The sequence below is a fragment of the Perna viridis genome, chromosome 12 (assembly GCF_037379345.1).
Source record: "Perna viridis isolate PV_CMFRI_1.1 ecotype Kerala chromosome 12, ASM3737934v1, whole genome shotgun sequence".
NCBI classification, from domain to species: domain Eukaryota; kingdom Metazoa; phylum Mollusca; class Bivalvia; order Mytilida; family Mytilidae; genus Perna; species Perna viridis.
Genome location: NC_142456.1, coordinates 19,010,797 through 19,030,107, shown reverse-complemented (window position 1 = coordinate 19,030,107; position 19,311 = coordinate 19,010,797). Strand labels below are relative to the sequence as shown.

Genomic DNA, 19,311 nt, shown 5'->3' with positions numbered 1-19,311 from the left:
TTTGAAAGAAAAAAAACATTAAAAGGGCAAAAAACAGGTTAATTGAGAAGTTGGACCACAGATAGATCTCATCATGCTGAGCACCTTAACCCTATGTCAGAATTTTGTCAAACATAACGGTTTTGGAGATACATGCAAAAAACTTCTGTCTGACCTCTATGCTATATTTTTAGTAGCAGTGGTTATGTTTTTCAACAGATCAAAAATCCCCACATCAGTTCTATGTAGGTTACCCCAAGGAACATTCGTACCATGTTTGGTTTTAATTGGCAAGTAGTGTCAGAGGAGAAGAGTTTTGAAATTTTTTTAAAGAGGACAGGCAACGATTACAATGACAACACACACCAAGTGATGCAATAGCTAAAAACCTAGCTTTTTTTGTCGTATGACATTTTCCTGTATATTTGTATTTAAAAATTTGCTTCTATGAATTGTGAAAGTTGTTAAAAATTAATGCACATTTTCATAGATTTTCATATAGGTCATAATGTTGTGGTACCTTAAAAAGTTGAAATTGTTTCATTTACTCTTGCTATTAAAATTGTTGTTTCTTGAATATCTTTTCCTTTGTCTTAGTTGGATATAAGTCCCTTTGAATTGTTAACATGACTACTAGTGATTATGTGCACTGGCAAATCCAGGAAAAAGAGGGTTTCCAGTGGATAAACTTCCCTTTTCAAAGAAAAAAATGTTGACTTCATGTATTTCTTGGAGGAATATTGATTGATAATAGCTAGTAGCCTTCTCGTTTGAAAATTTTATTAATTCATTTACCAATATCAGTCTGAAAACTCCCTTTCTAAAATCTCCAGTGCTCTGCCTAAATTGTGCTTACTCATGTGATCTTCTTATCAGCTGGTTGTTGTAGAAATCCTTCACAAAAAATGTATATAGTTTTCAACCCAAGTCTAGAACTTGCTCCTATTACTTCATGTTCTTGGTGTTACCTGTTGATTAATATTACTTGGCTTTGTACAACATTGAAAATGTTTTAAAGGGTGCAATAACAGGTTACCAAATGATGGCAAAAAATACCAAAAGCGTCAGCAGAAGGATAATTAAAAAATACAAAAGTCCAAAAACATGAACATTAACACATGAAAGAGAGATGATCTAGTGAGAGTCATACTTGGTGTTGAAAGGTACAGACAAAGCCATCTTGTTTCCTAATTTGTTATGATTGACGGCTGTCTCATTATCAGATCATCTTTCCTTCACTATCACTACTTAAGCAGCACTCCAGCTAAGAATCTTGCAAAATGTGATTCATGGGTAAAAAGCCAGCCTATATATTTTTATTTTTGATATTTTGTTTGGATTGCAATAATAAACAGAAGTTAACATTCACTTTTTCATATAACCCGTGTTCTTAGGAGATAAAAATTATATAGAATGCACTGTACATTTCTAAATTAAGGGAGATAACCCTGTAAATGACACTCTAATACAACAGAATCTATTGAATTTTCAATGTTGATTATCTCAAAACAGGCAGATATGAATCAATAATTACGCATTTCATAGTAAAGACCCATAAAACAACTTAATTACTAAAATATGTAGCCTTTTTTTGGGGTGTATCACTTTCTTAGATTTTGCATGATTCTTATAAAGACAGCTACTTATGGAGATAGACTTAGGGTAAGTGGCATAACTCTTGAAATCAGTGAAATGTTTGTATCATATTCAATTTCACTAAAGCATATCAAGCTTTCATTTGAAACAGAATGAAATCAATCCAAGTTACTTTGATGCTTACATAAGGCTGATGTAAAATACTGAATACAATTCTTACGATTAATTGTAAAAGTTAAGTCCCTTACCTTAAGTGAATGGAAAAATGACATCATTCAAAAAGATGAAAAAATATATATTAATATTTTTTTTTATTTTAAAAAATCATCCTCAAATTTGTAACAATAAAAACAAAATTATACAACCATTAACAATTTAAGCACTTCTATGCCCAAGTTATTCTTACTGTGAGTATAAAAAATACAAAGTACAAGTTTTACATTAGTATAAAGATATAAAATTTCCCAAATACTTTTACAATGACAATGTTGAAAAGTTTAAAAAAAAAAATTGAATAATTTTTTTTTTTGATACAATTTATACGGACGGAGCAAAACAGGTATGGCTCAAGATTGTATATTTGAAAATAAATGATTGTTTGAACTGTAAACCCTGGCAGGCACATACTGTAGCAATGGGATCTATAAAGTCTTACATATTATTTCTGTTAGTTGAGACATCATCCCGTATAACAACACCGTAGTGCATTATCAACAAAAAGCTCCATCCCTGATAGGCAAAGCCAAAATCACAATGGGATTTCTGAGGGTACTTACCCAATGTCTATCATCAATGGTTCACCTGTTCAAAGCCAGTTCATAGTAGAGTCCGAGTTGCTCATTTAGTTATGTTAGTTTGTATGTATGATTTTAGTTACTTTGTGTTTTTTGTTGTGTATGTCTGTTTTCCATGTCTAGTCTTTGTCCCTGGATTACATTCTTTTGATTTCTGCTAGAATCTTGGTTCCCTTGATTACTCTGATGGAATGAGAGTATCCCTTTATTACTAAGCTTTCTGTATATCCTCTTATTGTTGTCCCTGTTTTAATTGTCTTTGTTTGCCATTAATAAATTTGTTCAAAGGGGAATAACTCCATTTTCATACTGACTTTTTCTAAGTTCAATCCCATAAAGTTATGAAAACATGTCCATATAAAACGTAGACATTTGTAATAAATTTGTCTAAATAAATTTGTCTAAATCGTATAGTGTACTACATTCATAGAACTAGTACATGTATTACTATATTTGTAGCACATGCAGTTCTACATTTGTTGTACATGTATAGATGACGAATTTATTCACACATCACAAAATCCAACAGGATGTAAGAAATAAGCCCACTTTCTTGAGATTTTCCAAAGGAGATTACCATTTCATAATGAGGGAGGCAAGGGGCTTGGAAGATTTAATATGTACATGTATTTCAATCATCTGAACAATTTAAAAAATATCTATTATTCACATACATCAAATCCAATTATTGATTTTCATACATCAAGTAAAAGCATAATGTTCAGTTCAAAGTGATTTGAAAGGATCAAAATAATTTTTTCTCCAATCTTAACATTCATTTTCTTACATGTCTGAATCAAAATAACTATTTTAAAATTTTTCCAGGACCTTCCCCTCAAAACCAAATGGTTGTCCCCTTAAATATAATAATATCACATAGAAAACCAATAAAATGCAAAAAAAAATATATATATATACACATAGACTATATATAAAATTAGAAATGTCATATCTAAATCTTATAAACCACCACTGGAATGACAAAAATCATATTATATATTGCACATTTCAGAAAAAAAAAATCAGGTTAAAATTACATATGAATTTGACAGACATTACCAACACAGAACATTTCAATAGATTTAGCCCTATTCAATGGAATTCTGACATTAGTTCACCTGATGTTTTTTACATAAAAAGTCTTTCATGAGTCTAAAGGAAGCAACAAAGCACATTCATAGACACAAATTATATCTCCATCACAAAGCAAAATTTACCCAATTCAACAATACAATGATGTAGGTTACACACTCCAGTTCACTACCGGTACATAACTTTGTAGCAACCACTTTAAAGCATACAATTTCATAACACCCCAGTTTACTTCATAGCAACCACATCTAAACACCCCAGTTTACTTCATAGCAACCACATTTAAACACCCCAGTTTCTTACATAGCAACCACTTTTAAACATCCCATTTTCTTACAAAGAAAACACTTTTATACACCCCAGTTTCTTACATAGCAACCGCTTTTAAACATCCCATTTTCTTACAAAGCAAACACTTTTATACACCCCAGTTTCTTACATAGCAACCACTTTTAAACATCCCATTTTCTTACATAGCAAACATTTTTATACACCCCAGTTTCTTACATAGCAACCAGTTTTAAACACCCTAGTTTACTACATAGCAACCACTTTTAAACATGCCAGTTCAATACAGAGCAACCAAAGTTACACTGTCAACATATATTTCTTCCATATAACAGATGTTACTTAATCACTGACAAATTCATATTCAAAATTCATGGTGGAATGAATATGATATAACATTTACTCTGTTAGAATAAATATTATTAAATTCCATAATATTTCTTCAGATTTGAACATCTGTTATTGAGGAACTTCTGTAGTCAATTTCACAAACTTTTATCACAGAGGTGACACATGTATCACCCGTCACACATGGTGGCTGTTATTCAATATGAAACTGACATGGATTTGTAAAGTTGTGATGCTAATGCAACTATACACTAAATACAATTGTTCTAGCTGGAGTAGTTCATGTTAATCTGACCTAATCAGAAGAAAACTTTACATTAAAGCCCTAAAAAGAAATTTCAAAATCAACTAATTGTGAAGAGTAGCAGGTCACAAACATTATTTTTTTTTGGCCTAAGCATGATAGAGATATGGAACTTTCTAGTGACCGTAATGAAACTAAATATCTAATATGATTGGCCTATACATGTAGCACAATTGATTCATGCTTAACTGACTGAATCAGAAAACTTAAACATAGTTTTGAATCATAACAAGAAATTTCAAAGACAATAGACAATGACTGTCTCAGAAAAAATATGAGGCCTGGATCAACTTTAAATTAATGACTGTCTCAGAAAAAATATTAGGCCTGGATCAAGTTTAAATCAATGACTGTCTCAGAAAAAAATATGAGGCCAGGATCAAGTTTAAAAAATAGTTGAAAGTGTCAAATCTATTGTAAGTTTTGTCTACAATTTGTATTTTCAAGTCTAATCAAAATTTATATGCTGAGATTCTTATTTGTTATGCTGGAGAAACAAAAAAAAAGGTAAAAAAATATGCAAGGTCGAATTTAACATTTAGACTGGTATTTTCATATTGTACTGCCAGGCCTAGACTTGCTACAAGCCCCTCTTTGCATATGAAAGAATACATGAATAAGTTTACTGATTGCATGTATCCCTCTAATAGAAAAATCAACTTATTACTACAGAAATAAGTAATGGCATTATCAGAGAGGTTAATTACTATGATAGTACTTTAATTCGTGGATACCAATTTTTGTGGCTTCGGGAAGAAACACTAGATCTTGGATTCTTAAATTTGTGGTTTTGAGGTTTCCAGTATACACATCAATGGGACTTCTCCTTTTTGTTGGGAACTGAATTTCATGGTTTGGCCTACCCACGAAAACCACCAAAATTAGTCTTCCACAAACGGTAGTACTTTCACAGTACATATATTTCCTGTGTCATACATATAATAAAGAGGGACTTGTACCAAGTCTATGTCAGATCTCCCAAATACTTATACACTGATGACTTCTTGTGAAATAGACTACTGACCTGGTAAATACTGCATATGTATCAATCTATAGGCACATGTACAAAATGTATGGTTTTTTTTCCAGACATAATTCTACCTGATAAACAAATGATACATGTATATCAAATAATAGTAAAACAGTGCAGTTACACAATAAGTAGTGGTAAAGGCTAAAAACCACTAATTCCACTTCCCATAGGCTGCTATGTTAATTTCACAATATTCAATGGCTTCTCTGGACTTTACCTTAACTTTAACCTGCAGAGGACTATATATCAGCATGATTCTACATATGTCAGCTCACAATCCTCAGAATGGCATGTGGGGTTAGCAGACTTGCAGTGCAGTACTGGTCACCGGAAGTGAAGGGTCTATAAATAGCATGGGAAATCCCAGTGTTTTCACAAGATAGGGGTATATTTAAAAATCATTATGGAGATTAGGCTTCACATCACAAGAAGCAAAATGCACCTATAAAATGTACAGAAATGTTTTTCCTTTCAGAAACTGTTTAAATTTTTTAAATAAGATGAGAACTTTTTTCACAGCACTATGAGGAACAGGGGTAATTTCTGCGTAAGACTATTTTTGCGTATGTTCCAAATGCTCATTGGTTGAATTGGTGGTCTGTAACCTAAAGAGTCACTTTTTGTCTTAGAAAAAATAAATAACTATACAGGTGTCTTCCTACACACATACTGAATGCATTTGCAAAGTTTCAGTGAAATGTGACATGCACATTTTTAAATATTTGATTTTTAAATATAGGGTAACCAAGTTGTGCGAGCAAAAAAGTGACAATCTTCCGCCATACTTAAATGCATTAAATATTCGCAAAGAACTTTTTCTGACTTTTCAAATAAAAAATAGCAATCACAACTTGTTTTTTAACAATATTAATGAAGAAATAGTTTTAAAAGTAATCATTTTCTGAGAAATTGGTCTATTTTTAAAAATTTATTTCTGATATGCCTCCCCCTTTTTCTTGATCACATGTCAAAAATCCTAAATATTTAAATTTTCACAAAAGGTGATATATTTGGCTTTAAATTTGTAAATACAGTGTTTTCACATTAAAACATGACCAGTAAAGGGCACCTAAAGCAAAAAAAGTACTCAATAATGGATTTTCCATGTTGCCATAGGGGAATGCTTATATGGCCTTAACCGCAGTAATGAAAGTGAGTTTTTCCTCATTTCTAACCTAATTTTTGCTCAAATCTACACAAAACTTGATTTAAAGTGCTTATTACCACCATATTTAGGTAAATATAGCCCTCAAAGTTTAATATTTGATATTTTTACTAAATTTTCTACACTTTTTACAAGATAGGACATAAAAATCAGCCAAAAAGACCAATTTTCCATAATTTGGACCTATAACTTAAAAAAAATGCATATTTTGAAGAATTTTTGTAGTTTATTCCTCTCATGGCAAAGTTAACAAGATCTTCAAGTAGTTTAAAGCTATTTCAAGAAACTTTTCATTTTGCCATGGCTTCAGCTTAAGGCTAAAAACCACTAATTCCACTTCCCATAGGCTGCTATGCTAATTTCACAATATTCAATGGCTTCTCACGACTTTACCTTAACTTTAACCTGCAGAGGACTATATATCAGCATGATTCTACATATGTCAGATCACAATCCTCAGAATGGCATGTGGGGTTAGCAGACTTGCAGTGCAGTACTGGTCACCGGAAGTGAAGGGTCTATAAATAGCATGGGAAATCCCAGTGTTTTCACAAGATAGGGGTATATTTAAAAATCATAATGGAGATTAGGCTTCACATCACAAGAAGCAAAATGCACCTATAAAATGTACAGAAATGTTTTTCCTTTCAGAAACTGTTTAAATTTTTTAAATAAGATGAGAACTTTTTTCACAGCACTATGAGGAACAGGGGTAATTTCTGCGTAGGACTATTTTTGCGTACGTTCCAAATGCTCATTGGTTGAATAGGTGGTCTGTAACCTAAAGCGCTCAAGATATGTAAAATATATAAACCCACCAGAAGTTAAAATAAAAATAGGTAATGTGTAGGGGTGTATCTAAAGACTTTTTTTTAAAATGGCAGGGGGAGGGTTTAAGGCTATTATTTGCTAATTTTTGCCAAATTTTTGCAGGAAATAAAAAAGCTTTCTAACAAAAACAGATGGGAGAGGGTACACACTCATATGTGCTAAAAAAAGAAAAGTAAATAAAATAGGAAATTATCATTTAAATTTGGAATCATTTGGATTTTTTTTTCTCGAAAACTGGTCAAAAACGATTCGTAAAATTAGTCCTAAACTAAGGTTGGAAAACGGAAGATTAATCAGATACACATAACTAAAGACAAGATAAATTAACTGACAACCAATGTAATTATGGCATGTCTAACTGTTTTTATAGGGGCAGGTTGCATATACCGTTTTCTTCAGTAAAATTAATTTAAACTCAAATGATACCTTGATTTATACATTTAAATGTGTATACATGTATCACAGATCATGAGACAGAATTTGAAATATGAATGAAACAAATGATCTATTTAAGGAGGTGGACCTAGGGTAAGGAACATAACTCATGAAATCAGTGACATGTTTGTATCATATTCAACTTCACCATAGACTCTCAAGCTTTCATTTGATGCAGAACAAAATCAATCCAAGTTAATTAGATGCTTACATAATATTGATGTGATATGCTCCATGCAAACGTTCCAATGATTTTTAAGAGATGTCCCTTAGCCTAGGACTGTCTCCTTAAGGTACCCTAAGAAACCAAGGGCAGATTCAGAAAACTTTAAGGAAAGGAGCCTGTTTATTGTATCTAGTATAATTAATGAAGTTATGTTACAGATACAGTGTAGGGAGTTTCATCCTCCAAATTCCTGTACTCTTTATCTATTATTGTATTTATACTTCATTTTCACCCACAACTATCAATATATGACCCTAGCCCAATATCTTCAATATGGTTTTTAACAAAATCAAGAAAATATTTCAGTTTACAAAAACCCTGTAAAATTTTATTCCTACAAAAAACAACAGATGAAGTCACATCATTTCCATTGTAGAAAAACTTCAGAAAATAATGGTTTTTAACATCATTTTTTCTATACAGCTCTATCACAATTCTAGAAGCAAAGGGAGGCCACTTGCCCTCATTAAATCCCAAAACTGTGGCAAGTGGAGTAACTGTTATATCATGTCCAGAATAGAGAACAAAAGGTTTCTTATGATCTGATCGTGTTGCTTTTATCATTCTTGTTGCCATTTCCATTAGCAGTGGATGGAGAAATAAATGCACAAATTTAATATAATCAGGATTACGTGTCACCATAAATCTCCCTATTTTGTCTTGCATTTGAAACAGGTCTTTCATATGGCTTTTACTCAAGCAATTTCTCTGACTAAGAGGACATAGAAACCTAATGTTATGGCACACGTAAGTCATAGTAAAATCAATTATGTTAAAAGTAAGTATATCATCACCTATTTGAACTAATAAGGAAGCCATTATATCATCAAGCATGTCCCTTTTAAATTGATCATTTCTCTCAAACTGACTTGCTAGTTTTTTTGCCTTTGATAGATATTGGTTAGCTGAAGGACAAGAACATGATACTGAACTTAACTTTTCGCTACAAAAGGACGTTGAGGCTGATTTGAAAATTTGAACTTTTTGAAAATCATCAGGGTCTAACAGACCGTGTAGAACAGCTACAGCACTTTGGTATGTTCTACTGGTACTTGTGCTACGGACATGAACTTGTGTCAAATTAAGAATATTTCCATATCTGCTTCTCAAATATGCCCCTGTTGTGATATGCTGTTGCATGCCGTAAGGAGTCAAAGCTGAACCCTGACACTGATCAGACTGAGGGTACATGAGGTAATCTCTGAACCCAAAGTTTTTGAAGTTACGTTTCCATTTTTCTTTAGTTCTTGCCAAAACAAAGGTCTTGTTAAATTGATCTCTGAATCTGCAGCTTACAGGAGCATGAGGTACTCCTCTTATATTAAACATTGATGTTCTTGCCCCATGGCGCATGATCATGTGAACACCCTCCAATGAATATCCATTTACTGTTCCTCCTGGAATAGAAAAAAATCATCATTTAAGAACTGGACTGGATAAAAAAAAGAAGCTCCCAGGAGCCTGAATTGCTCGTCTTCTTGAATTTTGCCATTAAAAAGGCAATAAATTAAACAATCTTGACTCAAGAAGTCTTTGGTAGGACTTGTCACAAGATCTTTTCAACAATTGAAAGTTTCTTTTAATCTATCATAGTTTTCAGGATATTGACTGAAAATTATTAAAAAAAAGTAATTTTTCCCCTTTCAAGGACAATAACTCTTACAAGGAGTCTGAAGACTGAAGATTCCTACCTTCACTGCCACTATTTATGTGAATCAGGGGATTACAGTATTCCTACCTTCACTGCCACTATTTATTGGACTCAGGGGATTACAGTATTCCTACCTTCACTGCCACTATTTATGTGACTCAGGGGATTACAGTATTCCTACCTTCACTGCCACTATTTATTGGACTCAGTGGATTACAGTATTCCTAACTTCACTGCCACTAGTTATGTGACTCAGGGGGTTACATTATTCCTACCTTCACTGCCACTATTTATTGGACACAGGGGATTACAGTATTCCTACCTTCACTGCCACTATTTATGTGACTCAGGGGATTACAGTATTCAAAGTCATCTGAAATCAGTTTGTATTGTTTTTCTCTTTTCCTATACATCAGTTTCCCTGAAAAAAAAAATCATTTACATGTAATTAAGTTTTAATCTGAAATAAAATTCTTGAATTATAGTAAGTACATGATACACTGTACACTCTATATGTGTCTGGAAGTATTACAACCGGTAATGGCAAAATTCGTCGGATTGCTGGTCATATCCAGTATTTTCAGGCACTGGCCTGGTAAAACATTTCAGATCATTTCCAGACCAGATGTCCTTCATTGGTCTGGAATTAGACATGCCCCAAAAAGTCATTTCTGGTTAAAGATGGTGGCAAAATGACTTGAAATAAACAAAAATGTTGCCGTCACTACAATATCATCTGGATGACATCCACAGCAAACCTCTTGGTCAGACAGATAATTGTTCGGTCTAGTAAATTTTTTGTCTGAACAAATGTCAGACAGGGCAAAAAATAATTCTGCCAGGTTTGATTGTAAAAAGTGGTTGGTGGTAATTTTCCAGTAAATGTTCATATACTGTACCCTAGATGGGTTATTGTCTCATTGACATATTGTCAAAACTTATTCTTGTTATATTCAAAAAGCTATGTACATGTAACTTTTGAAGTGGTTAAAGTTGGGTGAATGTCTTCAGTGGCTTCATGGTTTTTTTGCTAATAACAGAAATCTTAAATGAATTAAACAGAAATCTTATCACTCCTTACAATGGTTGCCGAGAAATCTGGGACAGAAAACTTCCAAATACCACAACATACCAAAAATCTTATGGTACCTGGATTAGCTTCCAATGGGTACTGAGAAATCTGAGACAGAAAACGTCAGAATACCACACATACCAAAAATCTTCTAGTACCTGGATAAGCTTCCAATGGGTGCTGAGAAATCTGAGACAGAAAACGTCAGAATACCACACATACCAAAAATCTTATGGTACCTGGATAAGCTTCCAATGGGTGCTGAGAAATCTGAGACAGAAAACGTCAGAATACCACACATACCAAAAATCTTATGGTACCTGGATAAGCTTCCAATGGGTGCTGAGAAATCGGAGACAGAAAACGTCAGAATACCACACATACCAAAAATCTTATGGTACCTGGATTAGCTTCCAATGGGTGCTGAGAAATCGGAGACAGAAAACGTCAGAATACCACACATACCAAAAATCTTATGGTACCTGGATAAGCTTCCAATGGGTGCTGAGAAATCGGAGACAGAAAACGTCAGAATACCACACATACCAAAAATCTTATGGTACCTGGATTAGCTTCCAATGGGTGCTGAGAAATCTGGGACAGAAAACTTCCAAATACCACACATACCAAAAATCTTATGATACCTGGATTAGCTTCCAATGGGTGCTGAGAAATCTGCAACTGAAATTTTCCCCATACCTCACATATATCAAGTCGCAATGAAAACAGGAAGAAGATGACCTAGAAAGCTGGAAAGGGGAGACATGGTATAAGTCATCATGCTTAACCCATATACCAAATATCTAATCATTCCCTCCAGTAAAAGCCAAAAAATCTGTGGCAGAAATATTTGTTATGGACGAACACCCCAATCACTATATATCCCTCTAGTTTTCAAGCCGAGGGTACAATTAAATGACACAGGGCTCAAGGACAGCTTGGCACTCCCATTATTGTGTATTACAATGTACATGCTCTTCTGCATACATAGGTTCAGTAAATTATGCCAGTGTGTTTTGACAGAATAATGTACTTGCCTAACTTAATAAGTATAAGTGCATTTCAATACAGAAATACAGTCCTCTCCTTCAAAATTCTCAACAATTAACCCGAATAATAGAGGACTGTATAGGAATCAACTAGCCTGAAACAAAAAATGTATATATCATTTCACTAGCCTGAATTAATCTTTACTAACCCTGAGCTTTGGGCTAGTGGCTAAAGGTGAGCACTGAAAGTATGTTTTCTTTTACAAGTTTGAAATGAAATATTCATTTGGAGAAAAATTTCGTGGGGATTTTCTTTCATTGAATTTGTTCTTCCCATGAAATAAAGGAAATTAAATCCCCATAGAAAATTTCTGCTTTTTCAGTAGTTTCATGAAGTTGGGGGTACCAAACTAACTTGCAATTTGTGATAGTTTAACATAAGTTTAATACTGGTAATACATGAAGCAAGGATTGAAATTATCCCAAATTGTTAGAAAATTTTAGTTTGTACAAACACTGAGTAAAATCAGGAAATGATGACTTTGAAATCCCCTCCTCCTATTTAAAAAGAACCAAGATGTCTAGATCTTCTCCTGTTGGTGGTACTTTACTTGGAGTTGGTGATATAGATAGGCATGTACATGTAAATAGCACCAGTAATTTAGTAGCACTCCTGATAAGAATCATATGAAATGCAATAATGGTTGGAAAGCCTACGTCTTTTTATTTTTGATATATTGTTTAAAATGGTATAGTAAACAAAAAGTAATGTGGTTTTATTTTCATATATAATTATACTCATAAGAATAAGAACAAGAATGAAGTGTACTGTAGAATTCAAAATTATGAGAAATAATTCTGTAAATTACACTGAAATACAACAGAAACTATTAGACTTTCGGCATGAATTACTTCCTAAGAATAGACAGATTAGTACAATTAATAACACATTTCATCAAATACACTGTATACCCATAATGCTACTTAATAAGAATAAAAAAATGTGAAGCCTTTTGGGGGGGTGTACTACACATTACAGAATTCATATGATTGTTACAAAGACTTTTGAAGCAATACACTTAGTCAGGTAGTTAAATTGTATTTACATTTTGTCTACAATGCACATGTACATGTCCTGTGGTTTCATTGTATTTTATGTTTTTGTTTTTGTTTTTGTTTTTTTTTTGTTTTGGTTGGTAGTGTGGAATCCCATAATCAACAATCCAAATATCAATCACAGTGGATGAACATTAACTTGGATCTCATCATTTATGTCCAAGTGCCATGGTGGGAGAAGCCATATCAAGTGGTTGACAGTCTATTCACTCCTAAATTATTCATTTCAATTGCAAATCATTTTAATCAATTATTTATTAGTCTTAAATACAATATACATGTAGTTTTAGGGGCTGCATTACATGTATGTAATGTTAATTTTAACCATACATGTTGAACTGCCTTTTAGGTGCATTTAATTGTGTAATACGTGTATTTTTTCCCACAGTGGCCAGGTTTTAAAAGAGGAGGGTTTTGGGCCTGTCCCAAGTCAGGAATTTCTGGTCCCTGTTTGTCTTGTTTTGTTTTCAGCTTTAGTTGTTTTTAATATTATTTGAGTATTATAGGAGCAACTCTTACTGTATTTGTGTATAATGATGTTTTGGGGCTAGCTGCAGTCTGCCCTGTGGTATCAGGATATCCTCATCATTAATTGAAGATTAATGGGTGGCCTTTGGCTGACAATGTCATCCCAGTGGAGTTGTTGTCTCTTTGACATATACACCATACCTATTCTCGTTATATGTATATAGATATAGATTGCAATATCAACTTAAAATGGCTGTTATAAGATTTTTAGCATCTTTCCAGAATGCATCATTTAACATTTGCTGTACAAAAATTGTAAATGTGACATTTGGTAAACTCTGGTTTTAACCATTTCATTCTAAATGTAACTGTAGCAATAGCGTCTGAATATGTATACACAGAAAGATTGGCTTGTAACCTGGACTTCAATCATGTTTTTTAATGCTTTGGAAGTATGTTAACATCCAGTCTGTCTAAATGAAAAAAAAAAATAATACTTCATTATGATACCAAAATACTCATTGGGCATACATGTAAGGTCCAGAGGGCACAAAATCTTCAACGGTCAAACCCAATTTTTACCAGATATGTCTGAGGGTCCAACAAACCTTGGTAATCAATTCATTTTAAGTACCTGAATTGATCAGTAGTTACTTAAGACTTCGTAGTTGCACAACATTTGTTATTTGGATGTCTAAATGCCAAGTGTTGCCCATGTAAATATTCAAATTAAAATGTTGCATAAGTACAAATTCTTACGTTAGGCAGCAGAGCGTTAATTTGTAGATTCTCATCCCCGCCCCCCCCTCCCTTTCAAAAGGGCCCACCCCAAATTCTTATATTTTTTATTTTTTTTACAGTTGTTCAAATTTACGGATTCTTTTTTGTCTGTATACGTCACCACTCTACTTATACACAATACAAAAGACTTCCGGTGGAAAAATGAGTAACATGGTGTATGTTTACAGAATACCTTGATATTTTTCGGCAGATCTCAGGATGGTTTTCATTGTTACTGAAGTTGCATTATAAGGGAAATAAAGAAATAAAGCGTTAGTATGGCACTAACATAACCAAAAGTTCACATTTCCAGGAGTTCTTCAACAAATTTGTCAGTGGGAATAAGATTTTTCATATCTTGGAAAAATAAAAAAATAAAATCCTCCCACCCGCCCCATTGTTTTAGTTGCTTGGTGGATCTTTTGGAATGGAACAGAGTAGAAATGATTTTTAAAACCGAAATCTAACAGAATATTTCAAAATTCTGCTGAAAAATTACGTGTCCCAAAGTAACAAGCTCCACCTAGTCTCTATTCAGAGGTTTCATTATTTTTTTTGAAACACAGGTACCTTTGGTTTTGTTACCCATGCAGATCCGGGTGTTAAAGGAATAGGCCTGCAGAAGTGCTAAGGTTGTCGTAAAAGGCGACTAAATAGTTCTCAGAACCCTAGCCGGGGGCTAAGGCGCTCTGCCGACAGAGCAGCTGGGATGTGTTACATGCTGGGGTTGTCAGGCTATAATAAGAACCCTGCTGTGATATTCGATAGGAGTAGGAATCATAGGGCTCCGCCACAGGAGGTTAAATTGCCCGACCCTACAAACCTCTCCCTATTTCCAGTGGCAATCAAAATTTGTCAACCCCATTGTCCTTGTGTCCCATCCCTTTTTCATTTCATCATTTCATGTTCATTTTATCATCAATTTCATGTTCATCGTCTGAATATAGCTGAAATATTGCTGCTCAGACGTTAAACCCCAACAAACAAACAAACAAACAAACAAACCTTTGGTTTTGTAGGAGATACTTTTCATTATTTTGTTTAATAAAAATGTATGAAAGTTGAAAATTCTGTAGGTACCTTTCAGTAGTTTAGAAGGGTAAAAGTACCTGGTACTGCCTCTTAATGAAAGGCCTGTCTATTACGGTTCAAAATGTCAACAAAACAGGGTCTCTCATGGAAAATGATCGAAACTTCAATAATAAATGTAATTTTTGTAGAAGGTTGAAGGGCGGTACTCAGGGGTACAGCTAAATCTCCAACTTTTTGTATAGCACATCGTTCTGACCCCAACCCGACATATCAATATCCAAATAAAAAAAGAGCAGGGTTGCAGGGTCAGAGAAAATTCGGACTATGATGCATTCACTATGAGACTCATATATTTTGCCTTGATCTGTTTTTTTTCCTCTTAGATCTCCAATCCATTGAAAGCTTGGCAGCCTGTGAATAATAAAAAAAAGGATAAGGAACAGTGCCTTATGCTAGCTGGACATTCGAAAGCAGTGGCCCTTTTCACAAAAAATCGTAAGAGTAAAATTAGTCGTAAGTTATGACATCACAATACTTTTATTTACTATGACGTCATAACTTACGACTAATTTTACACACGATTTTTTTATGAAAAGGACCACTGGACCCCCCAGGCCTACTAAAGGCTACTTACTGAGTTATAAAAAGCACTCTGTTGGTGCATGTGGTGTTTGAATCTACCAGAAAGTAGAAGCACCAGCAACTTCACACAGTAGACAGTATTGTAAGTCAAACCAGCAAGCAGCAGCTTGGCAGAGCATCATGACTATTCATGTTCATGTGCCATGATGTGTATCCATATAACCATGCATTAAAACAAATATGTGCAGCAACCAATGGAAGTTGCACAATATAATACCTACGAATGATTGAATATGCTATTAAGACAAAGCATGCTATGTAAATCATCAAAAGACTGATTCTTTTCACGTTCATCCTCATTCTCGGTAAGTCTTCAAGAATCGTTGTGTAGGAAAATGCCGGGTCTCACTAATTGCCAACAAGAAGCGTCAAGAAGCGACAAGAAACTTGAATTAGCGATTAGCGACAAGACACTTTGAATTAGCGAAAAGAAACTAAAAAAATTACCGATAAGAGGAGATAAACTATATTTATTTGCTGTTTGAATAATAAAAAGATGATTTTTTTTAATAGGAGAACTGAAAATGGAGAAGATTGTAAGAAGTTATATTAAAAAAAAAACTTTTGTACATGCATAGTTGATATGAATTTGCCATGTAAGGTTAAAAATACAAAAGTTAGTGACAAAAGAATGAAGAGGAAATGATTCTTTGAGCCAAATAAATTTTGTGACTTTAATAGTAAAGTTACCCATTTCCGATGCTATATTTTATTGTGGTTTGTGCGTTATACACGTGCTTAAAGTTAACCAAAGTTCCAAAATAATTGTTGTGTCTTTTATAAATTTATTTTTGTTTAGGTTAAAATGAGGTTAACGTGTTTAAAAATTTAAAATGCATGTATAAGATGAGTTAAGTTTTGGCTTCAGTCAGCTTGATAGAAAAACAAGTTCTGTACTATAGTCGGCGTCACATAAATAACATACTGTTAAAATTTGAATAAAAATATTTTCTACGACTTTATTGACACCTACCGTCGTTTAAATTGTCTTAAATGACTTGCTCATTCGTTTAGCCAAACGGCTTCTCCCTAAACATTGAATCGTTAAATTCCGGTCAGATTTTAATTCTAGGTGGCAATATTTACATTGTAAAAAGTCGGCCATGTTTACAGTGGTCGGGTTGCTAGGAGATGTTGTTTACGTTTAAATGGTTTGTCCAAAAACCGAAGAACCCAGAATGCAATTCGGCGTTATTTCGGATACCTCGGATTTATTTTACGCGAACAACGTATAATACCGAGAAGTTGATCAAGCAGACGATTGTCACCGGAGTTCGACGGGAACTTACGCACTTCGTTTGTAAACAAATCGTCCCGTAAAAACCAACATGGCGGATATTAGTATGGGATTTTCCCGTAAGGATTTGTTACGCATGATTTAAGCTAATAAGCGACTTGTTTTTGAGAAGCTGTTTGGCTAAACGAATGAGCAAGTCATTTAAGACAATTTAAACGGCGGTTGGTGTCAATAAAGTCGTAGAAAATATTTTTATTCAAATTTTAACAGTATGTTATTTATGTGACGCCGAGTATAGTAACCCTTTGAACGTAAATGACTAATAAAACAACCACGATTAGAATCATCAACAGTGTTTTTTACTTTACTTAGTTTTCTGTTTTATGGCTTCATAAATTATGATGCTAAAAAAACTTATTACGGCCAATATTATTTTTGATTTTTACATCAAAATAATCGGTGTGTTTGATTCTGAAGGTTACAACAACAATTCTAGCTACCAAGACTCTTGATTGTGAGATCAAAGGGTGATTGGCTTATTTTAGGTAATTAATATCATAACTACCTCTCTTAAGAATTTGACAACCCACGTGCCGGAGGAGGCCCACGTGCCACCATAAGTCAGTGATTAACACCTTGTTGACTGGCGCGTGGATAGTCCGAATTCCCTCTGACCCTGCAACCCTCCTCTTTTTTATTTGGATATTGATATGTCGGGTTGGGGTCAGAACGATGTGCCATACAAAAAGTTGGAGATTTAGCGGTACCGCGGAGTATCGCCCTTCCAGGCGCGTAGCTGAGGCCAAATTGAAGTGTAGGCAAAATTACGGCAGAGGGTCCCGGGGGCGAAGTCCCCCCCCCCGAAGCTCTGCGGAGATAGCGTTTTAGAGCATCATTTATGCCTCTCCTGGGTGTATTTTATCTAAAAAAAAAAAAAAAAGATGGCAAAATTAAGTGCAGGCAAAAGCGCGGAGCTTGTTACTTTTGGAACGGAAGGGTAGCGGGCACGTAATTTTTCAGCGGAATTTTGAAATATTCTTTTAGATTCCGGTTTTAAAAATCGTTTCTGCTCCGTTCCGTTCCAAAGGTAACAAGCTCCGCCTACTCTCTATTACGGTTCAAAATGTCAACAAAACAGGGTCTCTCGTGGAAAATTATCGAAACTTCAATAATAAATGTATTTTTTTCTAGCAAATTTGGTATCAGCATACAGGACAATGATTCCGGAATCGAACTAGGTAGGTGTGATATGCACAATTTCAACCTAAAAGTCGTTACTATCGGTTGAAGGCAGGCGCGTAGCTGCCGTTAGGCAAAAAAGCTTTTGCCTGCACTTAATTTTGCCAATTTTTTTATGAGATAAAATACATCCAGGAGAGGCATAAATGATGCTCTAAAACGCTATCTCCGCGGAGCTTCGCACCCCTGGACCCCCTGCCGTAATTTTGCCTACACTTCAATTTGGCCTAAACTACGCGCCTGGAAGGGTCGATACTCCGCGGTACCGCTAAATCTCCAACTTTTTGTATGGCACATCGTTCTGACCTCAACCCGACATATCAATATCCAAATAAAAAAGAGGAGGGTTGCAGGGTCAGAGGGAATTCGGACTATCCACGCGCCTGTCAGCAAGGTGTTAATCACTGACTTATGGTGGCAGTGGGTTGTCAAATTGTTAAGTGAGGTAGTTATGATATTAATTACCTAAAAGAAGCCACTCACCCTTTGATCTCACAATCAAGAGTCTTGGTAGCTAGAATTGTTGTTGTAACCTTCAGAATCAAACACACTTATTATTTTGATGTAAAAATCAAAAATAATATTGGCCGTAATAAGTTTTTTTTTAGCATCATAATTTATGAAGCCATAGACCAGAAAATTAAGTAAAGTAAAAAACACTGTTGATGATTCTAATCGTGGTTGTTTTATTAGTCATTTACGTTCAAAGGGTTACTAGTACAGAACTTGTTTTTCTATCAAGCTGACTGAAGCCAAAACTTAACTCATCTTATACATGCATTTTAAATTTTTAAACACGTTTACTTCATTTTAAACTAAACAAAAATAAATTAAAAAAAAACACAACAATTATTTTGGAACTTTGGTTAACTTTAAGCACGTGTATAACGCACAAACCGCAATAAAATATAGCATCGGAAATGGGTAACTTTACTATTAAAGTCACAAAATTTATTTGGCTCAAAGAATCATAACCTCTTCATTCTTTTGTCAC

At 34.2% G+C, this 19,311-nt stretch overlaps 1 protein-coding gene across 1 annotated transcript; it reads right to left on the bottom strand.

The window, feature by feature from the left end:
• Window positions 1-1,869: 1,869 nt before the first annotated feature.
• LOC148601568 (2-phosphoxylose phosphatase 1-like) lies at window positions 1,870-16,177 on the bottom strand. The gene is made up of 3 exons (XM_088555131.1): window positions 16,063-16,177; window positions 10,065-10,163; window positions 1,870-9,488 (listed from the first exon to the last, which is right to left on the bottom strand). The coding sequence occupies exons 1-3, from the start codon at window positions 16,139-16,141 to the stop codon at window positions 8,320-8,322; spliced, it is 1,347 nt and encodes a 448-aa protein (XP_088411257.1). The 5' UTR covers window positions 16,142-16,177; the 3' UTR covers window positions 1,870-8,319.
• Window positions 16,178-19,311: the final 3,134 nt, after the last annotated feature.